We start from the raw sequence: 22,511 nt of genomic DNA on the forward strand, positions 1-22,511 counted from the left end.
TTTTCTTCACCACTCACTGGGGAAAGAAGTTTCTCTTTACTTCCCTATTGGATTTATTGGTGACTATATCTAATATTTATGTTGTTGACAAGCCTCCAAACCCAGTCTGTGGACCCTTTCACCCATCTCCAGTATTTTGGTCTCTCGCCCGCTCTTGACGTTTCCACTGAGAACTGTTGGTGTAACATCAGCATTATTTTAACATTGAGTCATCTGTCAGTCTTCTCTTTTCTACAGAAGAGACCCCCAACCTGTTCAATCTTTCCCGATAATTAAGCCCACACATATGGAGCGTGTGTCTCCATATTTCTGTGACATGGAAACTGCAACCGATTACAGTACTCTAAATGTAGTCTAACCAATGTTCTACACAGGTTTGAACATATATTTATTGCTTTTCAATTCTATTCCTCTGGAAAAAACTCCATGCTTCAGTGCATTTCTATGGCCTCATTAACCTGCATTTCTACGTTTAATGATTTGGGAATCTCTATCCCTAGATCTTTGCTTCTGTACTCCTACTCAGACACTTATTTTTCAAAAAGTAAGTAGCCTATTTACTCCTCCTATCAAAATGCACCATCCCACACCTGTCTTTATTAAAACAGATCATTATTACCCTGGACTGTACCTGTTGTTCCTGGCTGCGAAATAAGTGCAGACATGGGGATTGTTTTGAGAATGGTGGTTGCTGGTTTTGAAGTGGCAGGTGACACGTTACCGAGACTGACGAATGTCTGCTTAAGGCCCATATTTCCTGCCTGGGAGGTGGTGATGATGGTGGCAGGCTTCCCGTCTGCTGAAGTGACGAGCTTCAAAATGGTAGCTCCTGGGGGCAGCTGACCTTTGGTCTGATGTGTTCAAAATAATAAAAAGCGGTCAGCTCTACTACAGGAGAACGAATCCAACAGTTCAAAATAGGTTGTAGTCTGGACAAACATGTATCTTATGAAAATCAGACAGTGTGTGCGTGACAAGGAAGTATTTTTAAAATGAAATGATGACCACAAACGGCAGAGTTGAAAGAACAGCAGTAACAATAAAACTACGTATTTTTGCAGTTAGCCAAAACATCTTATAATTTCAATTAAAAATAAAGTTGGGAATTATTCATGCTTCATAAACATTTTACACGGTGCATAATTTGAGAATAACCAGAATAGGTCTATGACAGAATATTTGAAGGCTGGGATTGCATGCCCCACTTACAATAAGCAACTGGAGAGTTAAAAGGAGGTGCAGTTTTCAGCATTAAATGGCTCAGTGTTAGTACTGCTGTATGGGAAGATAACACAAGCCACCCTATACCAGAAGTTTCCACACTGGCTCTATAAACAGCTTGAAAAATAGCAGCTAACATTTTGAGCCACAGTCAGGAGACACTGTGGGACCAGGACTTTGCTGGTCACTCCTTTTGTTCCAAAAACTAAAAAAGGATGTAACATTGGGGTAGGGAGATGTGGACTGATGGTTTCACATTAGCATGGCTCCCAATAGAACGTTCAGTGCATAAGGAGGCCATTCGGCCCATCGAGTCTGCACCGACCCACTTAAGCCCTCACTTCCACCCTATCCCCGTAACCCAATAACCCCATCTAACTTCTTTGGACACTAATGTTCCTCACCTGCAAATTGTGGCTGTGTGCTGCCCAATCACAGATACTGGGAGCAGTCCACAGACTAGCAGCTTAACAAAATGGGCACGGGTGTTAAAATGTTCTCTCATTTCCATTCAATACCCAAGCTTTTCAAGGCAAGAATATAAAATGTAAACCAAACTTTCACGGTTTGCAACTGGAACTAAATCTCTTGGAATTAAGCCAAGTTTCTTTCTGAAATGAACAGAATTTTCACATTCAATTACTGCATTAACGTCTGTGTAAATCTCAGTGGGGAGAAATGGGGATGGTTGGGAGGGCATGGGAACACCAAGATATCCAAGCTAATGGAAAAGGCACAGTATATTGGACAGAAAGACTGTTCAAACATTAGAGTTGTGGGTTGGAATTATTCAAGTCTGTTCTCATGGGGATGTCCAAATCTGCTTGCTTTAAGTGCACCTTCACTGCATTGTACCCATATGAAATCGATGGCAAGGAAAAGGTCAGCTGGTCCATTAAGTCCTTTGCTTCTTTCACACAAACCCACTCTATCAACAATTGCAGACTCTCTTTCCAGTGAAATAATTCAAAAAAAGCTAAATTCTTAACCTGCAATACAAACTACTCATAGGTTTCACAATGCAGAGTAATTTGCCAACCTGGAAAATCTGTGTGAGTGGCCCAGTGGAGCCTGGGCCAGAGATGGTGGCCTGTTGCCCCGGTTTAGCTTGCAGGGTTAGCATTTTTCCCAGGTTGGAAATCTAGGATGAGAAGAGTATAAATTGCAACAAAAGTAAAAACACTGGGAAAATCATTACACACTAAACGACAACACAAACACCAAAGCTCATCATCAAAGTTTTCATACTTCTATTACTTTCCGTCATAATTACCAAAAACAAACTACTTCTGCATCCCGTCCCCTCCATTGACAAGCTAAAAAAGTAATTCTGTCTCGGTGAAATCTCTTGGCTTATTACTCATTTTGAGCATAATGCAGCAACTTAATTGGAGAGGTATTGTGTAGGTTAAATCACACGTACCACATTACCAGGTCAAGATTGACAACATTAGCATCTCTACCACCTCCTTGACAGAGACAGATTAACTCAGCTGAATCTGGGAGTCAAAAACCGGGGACTTTCTTGGTTCATTGCTCAGTTCCACTCTGAGCCGCACAATGTACCACCTTGGTTTTGGGGGGGGGGGGGGGGGGTGTGCAGTGCACTTCAACACTGGTCTATATAGTGTAGAATTGGTTTTACTTTTAAACAAGAACAGAAAGGATCTGGACAGGAAATGTTAATTTTGTTTCTCTCTCCGCAGATGCTGCCTGACTTGAGTACATCCAGCATATTCAGCTTTATTGCTTCCCTATTACTTTTAAATAATGGGAAATCTGTCCACGGGTATAGAACAACATAAATAAAGTTAAATATGATTCAGATCAATCCCATGTTTACAATTTTTTTGACAAGTTTTGCATTTCCCCCACCAGGACAGCCCCAGTTATTCGCTCCCTCTCACTTTTCTCTGCTCCTCGCCTGAAGCTGAGAATCAGAGTGGGGTCTCAGTGTGTAACTGCAACGCACAAACTGATGCCCCACAGGAGATCAGGTAACTGGGGCAGAATTAGGGTTGAACCTGCCACAGAATAGGGCAATGCTGTTCCAATATCAAAGAACAATTAGGAAGCTTATAGTTATGGTTACTTTACAGCTTATAAACAGTTTGATGGAAGCACTAGTTTTCACAGCTTTTTATGAGGCCGTTTTAAAAAGTTAAACAGCCAGACTAAGCAGTCACGATTTAAAACATAGGAAATAGGAGTAGGCTATTTTGCCCCTTGACCCTACTCCGCCATTCAACTAGATCATGGCCGAACTGTCTTCCTCAATGCCATTATCAAGCACAATCCCCATCTCCCTTGATATCTTTAATATCTGGAAATCACCAATCACTGGCTTGAACATACTCAAATGAGTGAGCCTCCACAGTCCTCCGGGGCAGAGAATTCCAAAGATTTATCGCCCTCAGTGAAGAAATTCCTTTTCATCTCAGTCCCAAATAGAACAAAGATAGAAGATGCTGGAAAAACTCAGCAGGTCTAGTAGCATCTGTAGAGAGAGAAACAGAGTTAACAATTTGAATCTGTATGACTTCTTCAGAGCTCTAAAGTCATACAAACTCAAAACTTTAACTCTCCTCTCCACGGGTACTGCCAGGCCTGCTTTTTCCAGAGTTTCTGTTTTTGTTTCGGATTTCCAGCATTCGCAGTATTTTTCTTTTATTTCAGTCCCAAATGGCCGACCTCTTAGTCGGAGGCTGTGTCCTCTGGTTCAAGATGTTCCCAGCCAGGGTAAATATCCTTCTACCTTGTCAATTCCCAAGAATTTCGCACAGGTGTTTAATGTGGAAACATATATACAGATCTTCAATGGAATTTTCTCTATTTCTTCTGAACTCTCGGGAATACAGGCCCAGTCTCCTCAATCTCGCTTCAAAGGACAATCCAGAAGGATCAGTCTGGTGAACCTTTGTTGCACTCACTCGATGGTAGTGGTTCCCAAATGTTTTTGATGTACCCTCATATTTTGCATATCCATACAGGCTGTTTCATTTTTTAACTACCTCTCTAATGCCACCACATTTTGTAAATCATTATATTTACACATTACAGATAAACATTTGTCTATAATAATAATTTTTACTAATCACTCATCAGTTGCTCTTCCTAAACTCCCTCCCTGACTCACTCATGCACTCAACAGTCCCTCTTCCCAAATCCTCCTCCCCTCACTCAGTAGCCCTCTTCCCAAACTCCTTACCCTCAGGGCCCTTTGGACATCAACACTTCCCAATCACTCACTTTTTAAGAAATGATGTGGAGATGCCGTCGTTGGACTGGGGTGGGAACAGTAAGAAGTCTTACACTACCAGGTTAAAGTCCAACAGATTTGTTTCGAACCACTAGATTTCAGAGCACTGCTCCTCACCTGGTGTTGCAAGACTTCTTACTTTTAAGAAATATTCTGTCTTTATTCAACCAAGTGAAGAATTTCACATTGTTTTCCACATTATATTCCACCTGCCATGTTCCTGCCCACTCCCTTAGCCTGTCTAAATCCCCACAAAACCTCTTTGCATCCTCCTCACAACTCACATTCCCATCTTTTGTATCAGCAGCAAAATTGGAAAAATTGCATTCGGTCCCCAAATCTAAATCATTGATATAGATTGTGAATACCTGGGATGTCAAGAACTGATCCTTGCCGTACTCTACGTGCCACAGCCTGCCAACCTTTAAAAAAAAAATTTAGAGTACCCAATTCATTTTTTCCAATTAAGGAGCAATTTAGCGTGGCCGATCCACCTACTCTGCACATCTTTGGGTTGTGGGAGCGAAACCCACGCAAACACGGGGAGAATGTGCAAACTCCACACGGACAGTGATCCAGAGCCGGGATTGAACCTGGGACCTCGGTGCCGTGAGGCTGCAGTGCTAACCACTGCGTCTCCGTGCTGCCCTCAGCTTGCCAACCTGAGAGTAACCCGTTTATTCCTACTCTGTATTCTGTCCACCAATCCATGCCTGTATATCACTCCCAATACCATGCGCTCTAATTTTGTTTATTAAACTTGCGAGCCAAGGTAATAATTTACAATCATTGTTCTTTTATTAAAAAATATTAGGGCAGCATGGTGGCCTAGTGGTTAGCACAACCGCCTCACGGCGCTGAGGTCCCAGGTTCGATCCCGGCTCTGGATCACTGTCCATGTGGAGTTTGCACATTCTCCCAGTGTCTGTGTGGGTTTCGCCCCCACAACCCAAAAATGTGCAGAGTAGGTGGATTGGCCACGCTAAATTGCCCCTTAATTGGAAAAAATAATTGGGTAATCTAAATTTTAAAAAAAAAATATATATATATATATATATATATTTTTTTCTTCAAAGCATTTCAAAATTTTTTACAAAACGCCCATTTAAATCAAAAAATAACCACGGTGCAGTAAAAGCCCCAACCTCCCCCACTGACATGTACCATTCCTTAAATAAGGCGATGAACAGCCTCCACCTCGAAAACAACCCCTCCTCTGATACCTTCATGGCTAATTTAATTTTCTCCGAATGAAGGAATTCTGCCAGGTCACTAACCCACCCCTGCCATGAAAGACTATCTCTGAATCATTTGGGTGATTTAAACTCATAATAGTAATGCCTTTAACCTGATGTGTTTCTGTTTAAAGGTGTCAAGTCTCTTGGATGTTTAAAGGAACAACTGAAGGATTATTTATTGTTGTATTATTATCGGGGTTATCTTTGAAGTAAGGGGTGTTGAGTGATCCAATGTTTATTTAAAAGGTTAAATTGAATTCATGGAATAAACATTGTTTTGTGTTTAAAAACCCACGTGTGCATAATTGTAATACCACACCTGGAGAACAAGCCGTGTGCTTCAAAAGCAACAATACATTAAAGGGTTGAACTCTACATTTTGGGGTTCTGAAAACGCCGCTCCCATAACAGTACTTATGGCCTCCCAATCTGCTCACAATCCCCTCATCAGTCAATAACCCCACATCCAGCCTCCAATGAGGCCGCTGAAAACCCCAAGGACATGGGACACTACCAATCCATCCTAGGATCAAGAACCGTATTGAAATCTCACCCCTCTCCCCATAATTAACCTGTCCGTGTCCAAATGCGGAACCTTCGCCAATACCCTTTTCATAAAATCTATATCAATCCAATTGGCGGCATAGGCATTCATCAACAGCACAGGCGCGGCCTCCAACCCTACCACCCCCATCGATCATGATCAGACATATCCACTTTTCAATGGACTCCTCCCGCCCCACACCCCCCCCCCCCCCACATCCCAGGTCCCCTCAAGGTGGCCTCCGCTATTCCCCCTTACTAACTGCACCGCAACAATTCCTTAAACGTCCCAACTCACCCCTCTCCCAAACCCACCCCAAACATAAATACAAAAGCCCCACCTCCCCATCCCACCCTCTCTTCCCGCCCTCCCGCCCCCCCCCCCACCAAGCCACTAACAAAGAAAACCAACACCACCCACCCCTCCTTCCACCACAACTCTTCTCTCCCCCCCCCCCCACCAGAGACAACTGACCGCAGATGAACCAACCAAAATCCAATGTCCTCAAACATCCCCCAACGCATGGTCCCTCAATTAGCCTTCTCTGGCATATCAAAATAGTGCTCCTGTTCCCCATGCGTGACCCACAGACAACCTGGGTACAGCAGCCCATACCGCACCATGTTCCTGTAAGAGGGGGGGGGGGGGATCTGACCCTGTTAAACCCGGCCCGCCGCTTGGCCAGCTCGGCTCCAGAGTGCGGGTAGATACGAACCGTCTGGCCTTCCCAGGTACACTCCCATATCTCCTTCGCCCATTTCAAAATCTTCTCCTTATCCAAATACTGATGCAACCACACGATGATCGCTCTTGGCAGCTCTCCCGCTTTTGGCCTCCTCTGCAGTGACCTGCGTGCCCAATCCACTTCAAGAAGGCGGTCAAAGATCCCCTTCCCCACCAACTGTTCGAACATTTTGGCCACATAACTTTGTGGCCTGCATTCCCTCTATCCCTTCAGGCAGCCCCATGATTCTCAGATGCTACCTCCTCAATCAATTTTCCAGGTCACCAACCTTCTTCCTCAACTTTCTTTGAGCCTCTGCCATCAATTCAGCCTCCAAAGAGGCTAAACGATCCTCATGGTCAGCCACCACCACCTCCACCTTCTGGAGCGATGCATTCTGCGCCTCCAGCTTCTGCTCCACTCTCCCCAGGGCAGCCCGATCGTCTCTGCCATCTTGGCCAGATCCTCTGAGGCAACCTTCCTTTACTGCTTGAACCCAGCTCCCAGGAATTCCACTAACTACTCTGGTGACTATTGTGCGGGCAACTGCGCCACAGGTCCCTCCGCCATCTTATCTCCTGATGCGCTATGCAATTCCTTTGTCCGAATGTTGCCCCTTATTTGTTGCATTCCTTGTTCGGTGACTCTTCAACATTACCCATATTGAACATTAAGAATACATTAATCTTTAAAATTCTCACTTTTTCCACCTGCCAACGGTCTGGGAAACTGGCAAAAAGGGCCAAATAATGCAACCTTGGGCAGGAGCCATCTTATGTGCGGTTACACACTCCGTGGCCACCTCAGGAAGTCTTACAATCAATCTTCTAACAATAACATTGACACTAAACACAAGCTCATCAGTTATGTAGGTGCTTAAACAAACAGGAACACAATCGAATATTGACATCCTTACCAGTGTGCTTCCTCCCGCCATGGAGAGAGGGCTCTTAACCAGTGTAATGGTTTTTGTGACCCCTCCCACCACAGTAGTCACCACCTGTGCCTGCTGGGCCACAGTGACTGTTCCCGATTTGTGCACTGTGATGATGGGTCTAGCCGAAGTAGTGGAAGCGGCAGAATGACTGGGGGTCACTAACTGGGCAGCAGCGGTCTTCAACATTGACGTTGCCGGTGTGTTGACCTGGAAAGCAGAGGCAAATTCACACAGAGATAAGTAGGTGAAAGGCATTCCAGGAATAAAGACACCCCATTCCCTCATTGTTTGGAATAAACAGTAATATAAAAGCTTCAAGCTCATAAGGTCTTCAAAACCATACAGCGGCCACACCACCTCTTCCAGTCCTAAAATCCCCCCCCCCCCCCAAAATTTAAAAATAACGCTAAGTAACGCAGATCTATAGATCGTAAATTTGATACATGTTGCAGAGGTCTGTGGATGTTAACATTTCACTCTCTGAATTGTGACATATACCAAGCCACAACATTGATAGAGCCGCACAAAATTGTTGGGGGTGGAGAGGGGCTAGAAATATGCCAGGCTAATGCAACACAGCTAATCTTTAAAATAGCAGCAAATGGAGAAAAGGTAAGGATTGGGCAGGTGGGTGAGAAAACTGCTAGTTCAAGCATTCTACATCAGTGGGTCAAGACATTGGTTCAAGTGACATCCTTTCTCGGAGTTGGAAAAACGCATGATTCAAACTCCACTGTGCAGTCAGTGCCACGGTAGAGACCAGTATCTCTGCTTTTAAATTTATTTTAAAATTCATTTTCAGGATGTGGGCATCACTGGCAAGTTCAGCATTTACTGCCCTTCCCAAACTGTTCTGAATTGCTACCATTTGTGCTCTGGGTTAACATTCAGCAGGATACTCAGTGGGCAAACCCTTCTTGTGTCAGGTTTGTGGGAGCCAGTATCTCCTTTCCTCCTCATCAGGTGAACCTCTAGGGCTGGTTTAGCTCAGTGGGCTAGAGAGCTGGTTTGCGATGCAGAACAAGGCCAGCATCGCGGGTTCAATCAGCTGAGAATTCTGAATTCTCCCTCTGTGTACCCGAACAGGCGCCGGAATGTGCCGACTAGGGGCTTTTCACAGTAACTTCATTGCAGTGTTAATGCAAGCCTACTTGTGACAATAAAGGTTATTTATTTATTATTGGCCCGTATAAAGATAGTTAAGGTCATGAATGGAGCATCGATAGTCACTGTTAATCAGCCTGAGAATCCTATTTTATCCAGTCTTCAAGGGCAGAGTGAGCCGGTATGAAAATTAGTTATTTGCAATGGTTTCTAAAAGAAGTGACTTACCATGACTGACTGAGTGGCTACCTTCACAGTGGTTGCCAGTGTACTGGCTCCAGGAGCAACAGCCACTGTTTTCACCATGGTTGTGCTGGGGTGAAGTCCCATTGAGGTAACTGCTGTGCTGGAAGGAATCTTCTGAGTAGCAGCAGCTGCTGCAGCTAAAGCCGCCATTCCACTCATCTGTGGACTAGAAGTAAGTGGCTGGGAGGGAGGAAAAAGTTACAAAAATAAACAAAGGCACAAATAGAATGTAACACCAACCTCCAACACAATACCAAACTTCCCCATCTCCCTTAACACATTTCACAAACACATTGGTAGATGGTCAGGAGAGCCAACACCCTCCAGATCGAGCTTGCAAAGAAGAAAACAACTTATTAGAGGGTCCTCCACTGGAGGTCATGGAAGCATTTTCTAACTTTCATTTTTTGCCACCTTTCTCGAAAGAGTGGAGTCTAAGCAGTCCAGAGGAAAAGCAGAAATCAACAACAGGATGTTCATGAGCCTCTCGGCCTATCAATGATCTCAGAAAATCGAGAAGAGCAAAGTGATTCAATTTGGTAGGACGAATGAGGACAGTCTGGTGCAATGTTAAACGGGATTCAGGATCAGAGACCTGGGGGGGGGGAGACGTACACAGGTTTTTGAAATTAACAAAACAGGATGACAAGCTTATTAAAATTTATGAGATAATTGAATTTATAGTTAGATGCACAGAACAAAAGCAAGGAAGGTATGCTATACCTTTACCAACAACGGTTAGGAGTATTGTGGCTATCTCTTCCTAACGTTTTGCGATTCACGTACCAGTACTCTGTACCTCACGATTCTGCAATCTCTCCCCCCTTAAATAGTATATTGCTTTTCAGTTCTTCTGGCCAAAATGGACCAGTTCACATTTTCCCACATTATACTCCATCTGCCAAATATTTGCCCAGTTATAACCTATGTTCCACTTTGCAGCATTCCTACCTATCTTTGCATCTTCAGCAATTTTAGCAATCATACACTCAGTTTTTATAATCGGTCATTGATAGAGATTGCAAATAGTTGAGGCCCCAGTACTAATCCCTGCAGCACTCCATTTGTTAGAACGTACCAACCTGAAAATTACCCATTTATCCCTTCCTCTCTGCTAACCAACCCTCTATCCATGTTATAAAAACACAAAAGTGCCAGAAAACTCAGCAGGTCTGGCAGCATCTGTGGAGAAAGAAAGAGAGATTTAATGTTGAGTCCAATATGACTCCTTCAGAACCCTCTATCCAGGCTTGTTACCCCGTACACCATGAGCTAATGTTATCTTTGATGTGGCACCTTATCAAATGCATTTGAAAATCCACATACACATCGACAGGTTCCCTTTTATCCACTTTGCTTATTACTTCCTCAACTCCAATTAGCCAAACACTATGTCCCTTTTCCAAAACCATGATACTTTGTCTGACTGTTTTAAGATTTTCTTAAGTGTTCTGCTCCCTAATAATAGATTTTCGTGTTTTTATGATCGATGTTAGGCGAACTGACCTGTAGATTCCTGCTTTATGTTTACCTCCTTTCTTGAATAGAGAAGTTTCATCCACTATTTTATCAATATGATGGGACCGTTCCAATTTTGAAAAATATACACCCAATGCATCTATCTCAGAAGCCACTCAAGACCTTAGGATGGAGGCCACCAGGTCCTGGGGACCTGTCAGTCTTTAGTTCTCATAGGTTTTTCAATACCGTTGCATTGATAATTGTAATTGCTTTATGCTCCCCTCTGCCTTTCAGCTCTTGATGCAATTTAGCATCTTCTACAGTTTTAGTGTCTTCTACAGTGAAGATAGACACAAGATATCTGTTCAATGCTTCTGCCATTTTCTTATTTCTCTTATTAATTCCCCAAACTCTAGAGTACTGATGCTCATCTAGTTATTATTTTCCTTTTTAAATATTTGTACAAAATTTTGGTATCGGTTTTTATATTTCATGCTAGCTTTACCTTGTATGCTACCCTCTTTCTCATTTTTATTGTTGGACACCAAACGTCAGGAAGAATGTCAAGGCCTTGGAGAGGATGAAGAGATTTACAGGAATAGTAAAGGTAAAGTCCCAGATGACCATAGGCTGCTTTCCCCTTTGAGGGGCGAGGGCTGACTGGTGGTGATTTAACCGGAGGATCACCACACCTGAGGCGAGGGGCAAGGCTGTGAAGGTGGGCCATCATACTCAGCTGGTGTGGGAATGGTAACATGGTTGAAAGACTTTAGTTTCATAGAAACTATAGAAACTGAGGCTAGTACATAGGAAGAAACATTTTCTATACAGGAAGCTATTCAATCATATTTGTGACAGCCAAGAAATGTAACCAGCTTATTTCCACCTTTTAGCTCTTTGTCCAGAGTTCTGCTGATTACGGTACTTCAAGTGCATTTCCAATTCCCCCCCCAAAAAAGTGTAAAACCTGATTAAACGCATTGCACTTATCGAACCGTACAACTTCGGAGCAGGAGGACGCCATTCCAATCTGCTCCACCATTCAGTATCAGGGCTGATCGGATTGTGGTCTCAATGCCACTTTTCTATCTGCCCCTCAAAACCCTTGACTCCCTTGTCTATCATAAATATGTCTAACTCAGTCTCGAATAAATGCAATGGCCCAGCCTCCACTGCTGAAGGAACATGGGACACTCCTTGTTACCTCCTCAAATAATTCAAACAAGTTCAAAACAGAAGTAATGGGGAGATTTGATTGAGGTGTTCAAAGTCAATAATGATTTCAATAGTTAAGAGGAAATCAGGAAAAAACTGCTTCCAGTGGTTCAGTTATAGGGGGAGGAACAGATTTAAGATATTTGTCCAAAGACCAGAGTCGATATGAAAAAAACATTAAAAAAAACATTATGAATTCAGAATTAAAATTGTTGGTGGAAGCAGCTCAACAACTTTCAAAAGGGAATTGGATAAATATTTGAAGAGGAGGAATGTGTAGGGCTATGGAGAAAGAGCAGGGGAGTGGGACTAATTGGTAGCTTTCAATGAACAGCCACAGGCACAACAGGGATGTCAGCAGGTCACCTGGCTTAAGAAACCATCACAGCTAAGCCCAATACGGTTATGGCCTGACATTCACACCCATATTTCCAATAACAGCTGATCTTAGCTACTGCTCCCATTTTCTTGGACAGCAGGGTTGGAGAATAGCTCCACTAGAGCCGCTGGGCGAGGAGGTGGTGTAAGATGGAGCTTGGAGGAGTGGAGAATCCCTACAGGGCAGAATGAGGCACATTGAGTCAGCACTGACCCTCCAAAAGAGCTATCTACCTAGGCCCACTCCCCCACCCTATCCATGCAACCCCTTAACCTAACCTACACATCTTTGGACACTCGGGGGAAATTTAGCATGGCCAATCTACTTAACCTGCACATCTTTGGATTGTGGGAGAGAACCGAATCACCTGCAGGAAACCCACACAGACACAGGAAGAACCTGCAAACTCCAAACAGACAGTTGCCCAAGTTCTGAATCAAACTCAAGTCCCTGACTCTGAAGCAACAGTGCTAGCCACTGTGCCGCCCTTCACCTCTGCAGTCTATCAGCTCTTTTTTCACTGTGTTCCTGGGCCATAGGAATCTTTTCCTCCTTGATAAGATTCACTATGCCTTACCCCACTGTTATTGTGCTGCATCCATTTCGACCTCCACTGGACCCATTCATTTATTTACTTGTCCCATGACCACCCTCTTCTGCCTCGCACCGCCTTCCCCTTCCCTTTGTCATATAATCTCTCTTGCCTTCCCGCCTACACAGAATTTCCTCTTGGTTCTTTCCGCTCAACCCCAGCTATTTTTCCCCATGTCTCTCAACTTGCTTAGAATCAAACATCTTCCAGCTCTGATGAAAGGTCAACTACCTGGAACAATAATGTTATTTTTTCCTGCGGAGATGCTGCAAGAACACAGGGAAAGAACAAAGGGGAAATTCTGTGACAGGCTGGAAGGCAAGAGATTAGCACCTGTGATTTGAACAGAATGGATGAAACTAGGGACTTTCGCAATCCAAGTGTTTTACATACACTAACTGGGTTATTGAAGTGGCCACAAATATTTTTCTGGTGCAACATTCTTAAATAACCACCAGTGCACTTTGCCTCGAATCACATGCTTTGCTCATACAGAGGCACCTGAAATGAACATCCTAATTAATTTAAGTTGCAAAAGTCGGAGGAATTTGACCAAAGATTACACAGAATTTTAAGGGTTTTAAACCACAATGAAATAATGCACCTGCAAATCTGCATAAACCACAACATAAGTAAAACTTACGGTCCCTCCTGTGGTCTGCGCTGGCATCACCATGCGAACACCTGGTGGAAGGGCTGCCATGGTAATGGGCGTTTTGCTCAGAGGTGCAGCTTGCCGTTGCACGGTAATGAGGGGTGTGGCTGAAGCTGCTGTCGCAACCACCGGCTGTCCTGTCGCGGCTCTGATCATCGGTGAGCCTGTAATGAGAGATCAGTTAAATATCAGCTCAAAGAAACTAGTGAGTCTCAAAAGAGAAGGACTTGCATTTTTACCCTGACGGCATCCAGTATTATCCATCCAATTAAGTATTTTTTGGAACTGCTGCAATTTAGTAAACATGGTGAGCAATTTGCAAACAGCAGGTTCCTGCAAACCACAATGTGTTTGCGTTAATGTTGGCTGAGATATAAATATTGGTGTGCAAACTGCTGAGAACTCCCCTGTTCCTCTTGGGATTTTGCTTGTGGGACCTTTTATATTAACCTATGACCGAAGACAGGAGCTAACTTGGAAGTTCTGGTCTACACTGCTCAACACCACAGCTGAAGTCACATTTACCCCAAGCCGCCGAGGGGCTGGAGGGGTACACAAACAACTTTCTTTTTTGCGCATTAGTGACAATGACAAGGAAACCCATTTTCTATGGAGGGTGACGAAGAACATGAATGCTTTCAATATGAAACTGGATGAGCACTTGTGGGAAACAAACACACAGGGGCAGAGCAGGGAAATGGGATTGACTGTATTACCCTTCCGAGACCCAGTAAAGACTTGATGAGCCAAATAGCCTCCTTTCGTGCTGATAGGACTCTAAACCCTCCTCTTAAAATATAGAGAGTACATTAACCAGAACACGTTGGAATGGGGCACCATGCCATGTGCCTAGTTTGTCAAGATTCCTTCTTCCTTAACCGTCAGCTTGAAAAATCAAATCATTAGAAGTGTGTCATGATAGGGAGATATTAGGAACTTGGTCCAGAAATGGGGTCAAGATGTAGCAGGCAATTTAGGGGTTAAACAGACGGAGGGAAAAGACTGCTAGCAGCAGAGTCAGATGGATACACCCACAGCCTGAATTACCTTGTCCCATTCATACATAACCTCGTTATTGGGAATACACAGGATGTCCCTGTTCAGTCAGGATGATCCACTCAAGATCCATCATCATTCAGGACAAACTTATTTGACCAGAGAGAGAGAGAAAGTTCAAGAGAGAAAGCACATGCGAGAGCGAGAGAGAGAGAGAGAGAGAGAGAGAGAGATCGAACAGTTACAGGGGAAGGCTGTGGAAATCAACTGGAGAGGTCATGAAAGTTGGCTTTAAAAAGGGTTCTGAACAAATGTAAGCGGCATGTTTAATTAATAATAATAATAATAATAAGCTTTTTATTGTCACAAGTATGAAGTTACTGTGAAAAGCCCCTAGTCGCCACATTCCTGCGCCTGTTCGGGTAAGCTGGTACGGGAATTGAACACACGCTACTGACCTTGTTCTGCATCACAAACCAGCTGTCCAGCCCACTGAGCTAATCCAGCCCTAAAAGTGCTGTTTAATGGAAACTAGTGTGTTAAGATTAAGAAACTGCATGTAATCTGTGTTAGAGCTGAAGTAAAAGTTTATTGTTTTCTTTTCTTTTGTTTTAATAAAGTTTGTTTATAAAATAACCGAGCCTTATTTCTTATATTATCACTCCTGGAACAAATCGATCTTTCCGCTCAGTCTTAAAACTTAAAAGAACTAAATGGCATCTGGTCCAGTCTCTTAGCTACTGTTGTGAGTTGACCAGGCGTCCATAATAGGTGCACGAGCAACATTAACTATGGCAATGATGGGGTCAACATTCTATCTCCTTAACCAAAACCATTTAAAGATAGAGAAAGAAAAGCAAAACAGTGGCAATTAGACAATGGTGAATTAGAGTCAAATTAGATACAGAAAGGGCAGCACAGTGGTGCAGTGTAGCACTGCAGTCTCACGGCGTTGAGGTCCCAGGTTTGATCCCGGCTCTGGGTCACTGTCTGTGTGGAGTTTGCGCATTCTCCCCGTGTCTGCGTGGGTTTCGCCCTCACAACCCAAAGATGTGCAGGGTAGGTGGATTGAACATGTTAAATTGCCCCTTAATTGGAGAAAATGAATTGGGCACTCTAAATTTATAATAATTTTAAAAATTAGAGTACGAAAGCAGGGAAAGAAAGATTGGATTGAGAGTAAAAAGAGAAAAGACAGAAAGGAAAAGGAAAGAAAACTTTTGTTTCTAAACTTCTAGAAACAATTTACAACTTGCATGAGTCTCCACAGTTCCAATTGGTTTTTTTTCTGGTTTGGAACATTAATCATTGAAACGGTCCTTACGCCATTAATTGCCAGCCCAAACTTTCTGCGGAAAGTTAATTTGTTTTAACAGGACAAATGCAGCCATTTCTTGAAATTGATGGAGGAGGTTGATGGCGAGATGTCGTTCTCACAAGGTTAACTTTGATTTGCAGTTCACAACGTGCACCCTCTTTGCCACAAATTGCTGTTACTTACAAGCCAATAGCAGTACATGCATTAAACTCGCCATTATTTTGTCAGCATAAAGAAAGCACCATCAGTAATTTTTCTACCAAATGAAGTCAGAGGCAGTGGCTTACCTGGCCCACGTGGAGAAGCTACAGCAGCAGGAATCCGGACTACGGTTGGTGATGTTGCAGCAGTGGTTAGGGATGCAGCCTGTGCTCCCAGAGCAGCGGTTGTCTGTGTAACAAAGCGGATTCCTGGCTGTACCGGAGCAGGTGACATTGGTGCTGCTGCAGCAGGAGCAGGACTGCTGGATGGCCGGATGCCCGAAATGGCAGAACTTGACAAAGGGGTCACGGCGGCAGTGGCTGTTGGGACGTCGTACTTCTGAAGCTGAAGCAAGTAGCTGTCGGCATTGGGTATTGATCCCCAACTGACTTCGAGGGAGTTGGTACTTGCTCGAACGAGCTGGACTTTGCCAGGAGCAAGAGGCTTTTCTATTGAGAGAAAGGTGATAGGAAATTTAGTTTACATAGAAGCAGATAATAATAATCTGCTTATTATCACTAGGCTTCAGTGAAGTTACTGTGAAAAGCCCCTAGTTGCCACATCCTGTTCAGGGAGGCCGGTATGGGAATTGAACCCGTGCTGCTGGCTTTATTTGGCGTGACAAGCCAGCTGTTTAGCCCACTGTAATAAATCAGCCTCTATAAAATGGAACAGGTGGAGGGTGTGGTCAAGATAAAGGGGCCATTTGGTCCATCCAGCTTACCAGTCTACCCAGCAGAGCATTTGGCACCAGAGTTTGGTTTTTTTCACCATCTTGCTTGGTATTACTCAATCCAGAAACATGCTCCCTGACATTGGACTTGGCACCATTTACTCCAACTCTCCTTGCTCTACAATTATAATTTTCTATCTTGGCATAATGCCGTACACTGACACAAGAAGAATGTTTGTCCATCCTGTGCGCGTATCAGCTTTCAAAGCACTATCTAATTAGTGCCAGCCTCACCCTTTCCCAGATATCCACATCATTTTCAGATATTTAACCATTACTCTTTTAAAAGGCATGATAGATTGGTTTGAACCACTCTCTCTGGTATGACCTTTTATTTACGAACGGCCTACTAGAGCATCTCCTAACATCGCTTTGTTCTTTTTGTGATATTCTCCAATATATTTTCTGCCCAGTGGAAACAGCTCCCCCGCAACCAAATTTACCTCATCAAAACCCTTTATAAGTTTGAACATTTTTCAGTTCTCAACAGAACAGGGAAGATTACAGTTTGTGACATCAATCAAAAGCCCCTCATCCCTGTTATTCACATAGCAAATACAACTTCACGGCCCGGACACAAGAATGCAGGAAACAAGGAGATCATTCAGCCCTCCGAGCCTGTTCCGTCATTCAATGAGATCACAGCTGATTATCTACTTCAACACCATTCTCTGCACTACCCTGTATCCCATGATTTTTTTTTAAAATGTAGAAATCTATTGATCTCAGTCTCGGACATACTCAATGGCTGAGCTTCCAAATCCCTTTGGGGTAGAGAATTTCTCCTCATTTCAGTGCTAATTGTTCCTGCCCCTTATTCTGAGACTGTGTCCCCTGGTTCTTGACCTAGGGGACTAACGGAAACACCCTTCCCTCGTCTACCCTATTGAGCCCTGTAAGAAGTTTGAATATTTGAAAGAGATCAACTCATTTTTCTAAATTGCAGAGAAGATCCAGTCTATTTAATCATTCCACAATAGACAACCTCTCCATCCCAGTAAATTAATTTAGTGAACCTGTATTGCACTCCTTTTATGGAATCTTTCTATAGGTGAGGAGTCCACTACTGTGCACAATACCCCAGGTGCGGTCTCGTCAAGACTCTGTACAATAGCAGTAAGACTTCTTTACGTCTGTACTCAAATCCAAATCTTTACTTCTGTACTCAAATCCACTCGTAACAAAGGGTAAACACACAATTTGTCTTCTTAATTGCTTGCTGTACCTGCATGTTAGCTTTCAATGACTCGAGAACAAGGTCACTCAAGTCCCTTTGAATTTCAACATTGACCCGCTTCTCACTATTTAAGAAATACTCTGTCTTTCTGTTCTTCCGACCAAAAAGTGGATAACCTCGCATCTCTCCACATTGTATGCCATCTGCCAAATGTTTGCCCACTAGTTTCAGCTCTCCAAGTCCCCTTGTATTTCCTTTGCATCCCCCTCACAAATCCCACCTAGTTTTGTGTCATCTGTAAACTTGGAAATATTACTTTTAATCCCACATCCAAATCATTGATACAGGTTGTGCCCCTCCCCCACCCCCTCACTTATCTATTCTACTGGTTACATCCTCAAAAAAATTTCCTTTCATATATCCATGCTTACTCTGCCCAATCCTACCACTATTTTCCAAGCGCCTGTTATCACATCCTTTATTTTAGATTTTTCCACGATAGATGTCAAGCTAACAGGTCTGTAGTTTTCTCTCTCCCTCCTTAATTAACTGTGAGGTTACATTTTCAGGTTTCCGATGTACAGGGACCATTCCATAGCCTACAGAATGAATCCGCCACAACAATCCCAAGTGGAGACCCCTCCAACTTTCTCCAGTTCTGGTGCCATAATTCCATGAATCGAAACCCATTTCTCCCACACCAATTTTAGAGCCATGCATTCATCTAATTTTATTTACCCAAGCAATTTGCACATGACTCAGATAATAATCCAGAGATTCTTACCTTTGAGGTTCTAACCGTCTGAGAACATGCACCAACAGATTGAAAACAGTTTCCTCCCATTACCGGACTCCTGAGTGGCCCTCTTATAGACTGAACTGATCTCTCTACACATCTTCTCTACAACTGTAGCACCATATTCCGAACGCATCACCCGATGTCTGTGTCTATGTATTTACATTGTGTATTTATCATATATCCTATGTTTTTCCATGTATGAAGCAATCTGCCTGGACTGTACGCAGAACAATACTTTTCAGTGTACCTCTGTATAGGTGGCAATAAATCTAAATCTAATCTACTTTTTAAATTTAGTGCCTGGCTCATAATACTCTCTATACAGAACCCTTTTCCTAGTCTTACCTATGTAGTTAGCACCTACAAGAACCACGACCATTGGATCTTCCCCCTGCCATTTTATGTTCCTCTCCAGTCCTGAGCAGATATCCCGAACCCTGGCATCGGGCAGGTAACTCAGCCACCTGGAATCATGCTCACGACAGTAGAGAACACTATCTATCCGCCTTACTATGCTGTCTCTTATCACCCCCACATTCCTCTTCGCTCTCCCACTTGAATGGTATCTTTCACCATTGTCAGTCCCCTCATCCACCTTGACATCCTTCTTCTCATTCACACAAGTAGCAAGCACCTCATAGCTCTTGGACAAAGTTAGGACTGAGGCTCCTCCATCACGACATGCTGGTTCCCTTTCAGTGCCTGACTCGCAGTCCCATCCTCCTGACCCTGACCATTGACCGACTCTCACCTAAGGACCTAAGGGGAGTGATTGCCTCCTCGCGGTAACTCTCCTGTTCTCTGATGCCCCACAATGACCACAACTCAGCCTCCAGCTCAGCAATTTTAAAAAAATTAAGTAAATTTAGAGTAGCCAATTCAGTTTTTCCAATTAAGGGTCAATTTAGCATGGTCAATTCACCTAGCCTGCACATCTTTGGGTTGTGGGGGCGAAACCCATGCAAACACGGGGAGAATGTGCAAACTCCACATGGACAGTGACCCACAGCCGGGATCGAACCTGGGACCTCGGCGCGGCGAGGCAGGAGGGCTAACCCACTGCGCTGCCTTGCTGCCCCCAGCTCAGCAATTTTAAGTCAAAGTTGCCTTGGTTGCAAACACTTTCTGTGGATATAGTTGTCCGGAATTGCAGTGCATTCTACAGATTCCTTGCTGCAATCACAGCAACCACAATTCCTGCCATTTCTGTCTAACCTTATTTTTTTTAAATTAGTCAATCAGTTTACACACAATTTACACAGTTAAAGTAATAGAAAATTGCATTCACACAGCTTGGAGACAAGGAAGGAAACTCACTAACCATTGGAGGCTGAAAAAAAAAATCTGAAAAAGGAGTGCTTCATTTCTCTTCTGGACTGAATTCCCATGTGAACCAAATGGCTAACTCTTCATTCAATCAATGTCTTACTCACACGTGGGAAGTGGTGGTGCGTTAGTATTGTCACTGTACTGGTAATCCTGTGAGACTCGGGGTAATCTTCTGTGGACCTAGGTTCAAATCCACCATGGCACATGGTGAAATCTGAATTCAATAAAATAATCTAGAATTAAAAGTCTAATAATCAACCCATTTGTTGACTGTCGTGAAAAATTCATCTGGTTCACTAATTCCTTTAGGGAAGGAAATCTGCCGGCTTTACCTGGTCTGGCCTACATGTGACTCCAGATCCAATGTGGTGACTCTTAAATGCCCTTTGAAATGGCCTAGAAAGTCACTCAGCTCAGGAGAAATTCGGGATGGGCAATAAATGATGGCCTTTTTTGTTTGCAAGTTTAAAATCTTTGCTTTTCTAGAACCTCTGATTACTCGTGCAAAGCTCACCTTTCTGAAACTGCCATTCACACCTATTGAGAGCAGCTTTCAGCTGATTGACAGATAATTTCAGCCACTTCCATGCTTAACTAGGCTATTCAACCAACAATGTTTGAAAATAATCTAAATTTAAAAGTTTACCCGAAATGTCCACCTGAACCAAATTCCTAATTCCTCACTCAATCTACTTCTCACTCACATTTAGATTTGTCACGTGTACAGTGAAAGGTATTGTTCTGCGTACAGTCTAGGCAGATCGTTCCATACATGAAAAACATAGGACATACGATAAATAAACAATGTAAATACATGGACGCAGTTCGACAACAGTAGAAAAGATGCGTAGAGACCCAGGCGTAGTCTGGTGTGATGGCTGCATGCCCCTTTCTAACAGCTTTATTAAAGTAAGATGTCCAAAACGGGGTAATATAATAATGGTGTAACCAATAGTTCATAAAGCTTAAACACTACATAATTCCTTTTGTAAAGAAAAGAACTTGCAACAAATTAGTTCCTTTCACACCCTCAGGACATCCCAAGAGAGTTCACAGCCATCAAAGTACTAAGTTGAGCCACTGTCGCAAAGGGCAGCGAAGTCCCACAATTGGCAATGTAATAGTGACCAGATAATCTACTTTAGCATTATTGCTGGAGGAATAAATCTTGGCAAGCACATTTTGACTTATACTCTCAATTTATGAAACCTGCAACATCTAAAATACCATCTCAATCTTTTCCTTACACACCTCAAGTTTCTCTAACATATTGTGCTGTATATACAACTACAACCGGTTCTCTAAAATGCACTTACCTGTTTCAAGATACCACAAGTCCTTACAACAGACTTGATTGTTCCAAGCTTTTCTGTAGCCATCTCGGCCACTCCACACGTAGAGGCGTGTACTTATGGAGACTGAACAGTGACCAGCTCTAGCACGAGGAATGCTGTCCTCAAACGACTCAGTAGAAATCTGAGTCCAAGTCATTGTTTCTAGTTCAACAAAGAAATTATACATTAATAAGCCATTGTTGGTACAGCAAAAGAAAACCCTGCATACCAATGCTATGTTGGCCAAATGCTTATCGAAAGGAAGGGAACAGGAGTCATCCAATAAAAGAGAGAAATATGGTTTAAAAGAGAGTTTCACCCAACCTTAAGAAACCAGCCCATTACATTTCCACAGTAACACTACAGATGAAAAATTAGAGGCGTACGAGATTGCTTATAGTGACAGTAATCTTGTTTGATAAGAACCAGTTTAATTGTCTATATGTCAGCACGGTAGCACAAGTGGCTAGCGCTGTGGCTTCACAGGGCCAGGGTCCCAAGTTCAATTCCCCGCTGGGACACTGTCTGTGCGGAGTCTGCACGTTCTCCCAGTGTATGCGTAGGTTTCCTCCGGGTGCTCCGGTTTCCTCCCACAGTCCAAAGATGTGCAGGTTAGGTGGATTGGTGATGCTAAGTTGCCCTTAGTGTCCAAAAAAGGTTAGGAGGGGTTATTGGGTTAGGCGGATAGGGTGGAAGTGAGGGCTTAAGTGGGTCGGTGCAGACTCGATGCAAGAGCAAAACTGCTTGAAATCATTCCAAAGAATCCACTATGCAGAATTTTCACTTGTGATTATACGAAATATCAATATTGGCACTCATTTACTTCCACTGAAGAGATCCCATTATCAAAACAGCACAGGGATAATATAGTGCAAAATTGAATAGTTCAAAACAACACATCATACCCAGATCTAGACAAGCCAGCGTATTTGTGCACTTCCACTCTTTCTCATGTGTGGGAGCTTTGACATCTTCCAGCACAAGGGGGACCCAGCCGCCAAAAACATACATTCTGGGAGGGAACAAAAAATACAATAAAATAAAGTGTA

The 22,511-nt window shown here is 43.3% G+C and overlaps 1 protein-coding gene across 1 annotated transcript in view; it reads right to left on the reverse strand.

Moving 5' to 3' along the window:
• Window positions 1-22,511, reverse strand: part of LOC119973732 (host cell factor 1-like) — a 116,181-nt gene that overhangs the window by 56,212 nt on the left and 37,458 nt on the right. Inside the window, exons 6-13 of the mRNA XM_038812140.1 lie at window positions 22,368-22,474; window positions 21,445-21,624; window positions 16,177-16,539; window positions 13,564-13,739; window positions 9,256-9,453; window positions 7,903-8,130; window positions 2,261-2,362; window positions 632-851 (exon numbers count right to left, since the gene is read on the reverse strand). Of these exons, the coding sequence (XP_038668068.1) occupies window positions 632-851; window positions 2,261-2,362; window positions 7,903-8,130; window positions 9,256-9,453; window positions 13,564-13,739; window positions 16,177-16,539; window positions 21,445-21,624; window positions 22,368-22,474 (1,574 nt within the window). The remainder of the gene's footprint in view (window positions 1-631; window positions 852-2,260; window positions 2,363-7,902; window positions 8,131-9,255; window positions 9,454-13,563; window positions 13,740-16,176; window positions 16,540-21,444; window positions 21,625-22,367; window positions 22,475-22,511) is intronic.

This window comes from Scyliorhinus canicula, chromosome 11 (assembly GCF_902713615.1).
Source record: "Scyliorhinus canicula chromosome 11, sScyCan1.1, whole genome shotgun sequence".
NCBI lineage: Eukaryota > Metazoa > Chordata > Chondrichthyes > Carcharhiniformes > Scyliorhinidae > Scyliorhinus > Scyliorhinus canicula.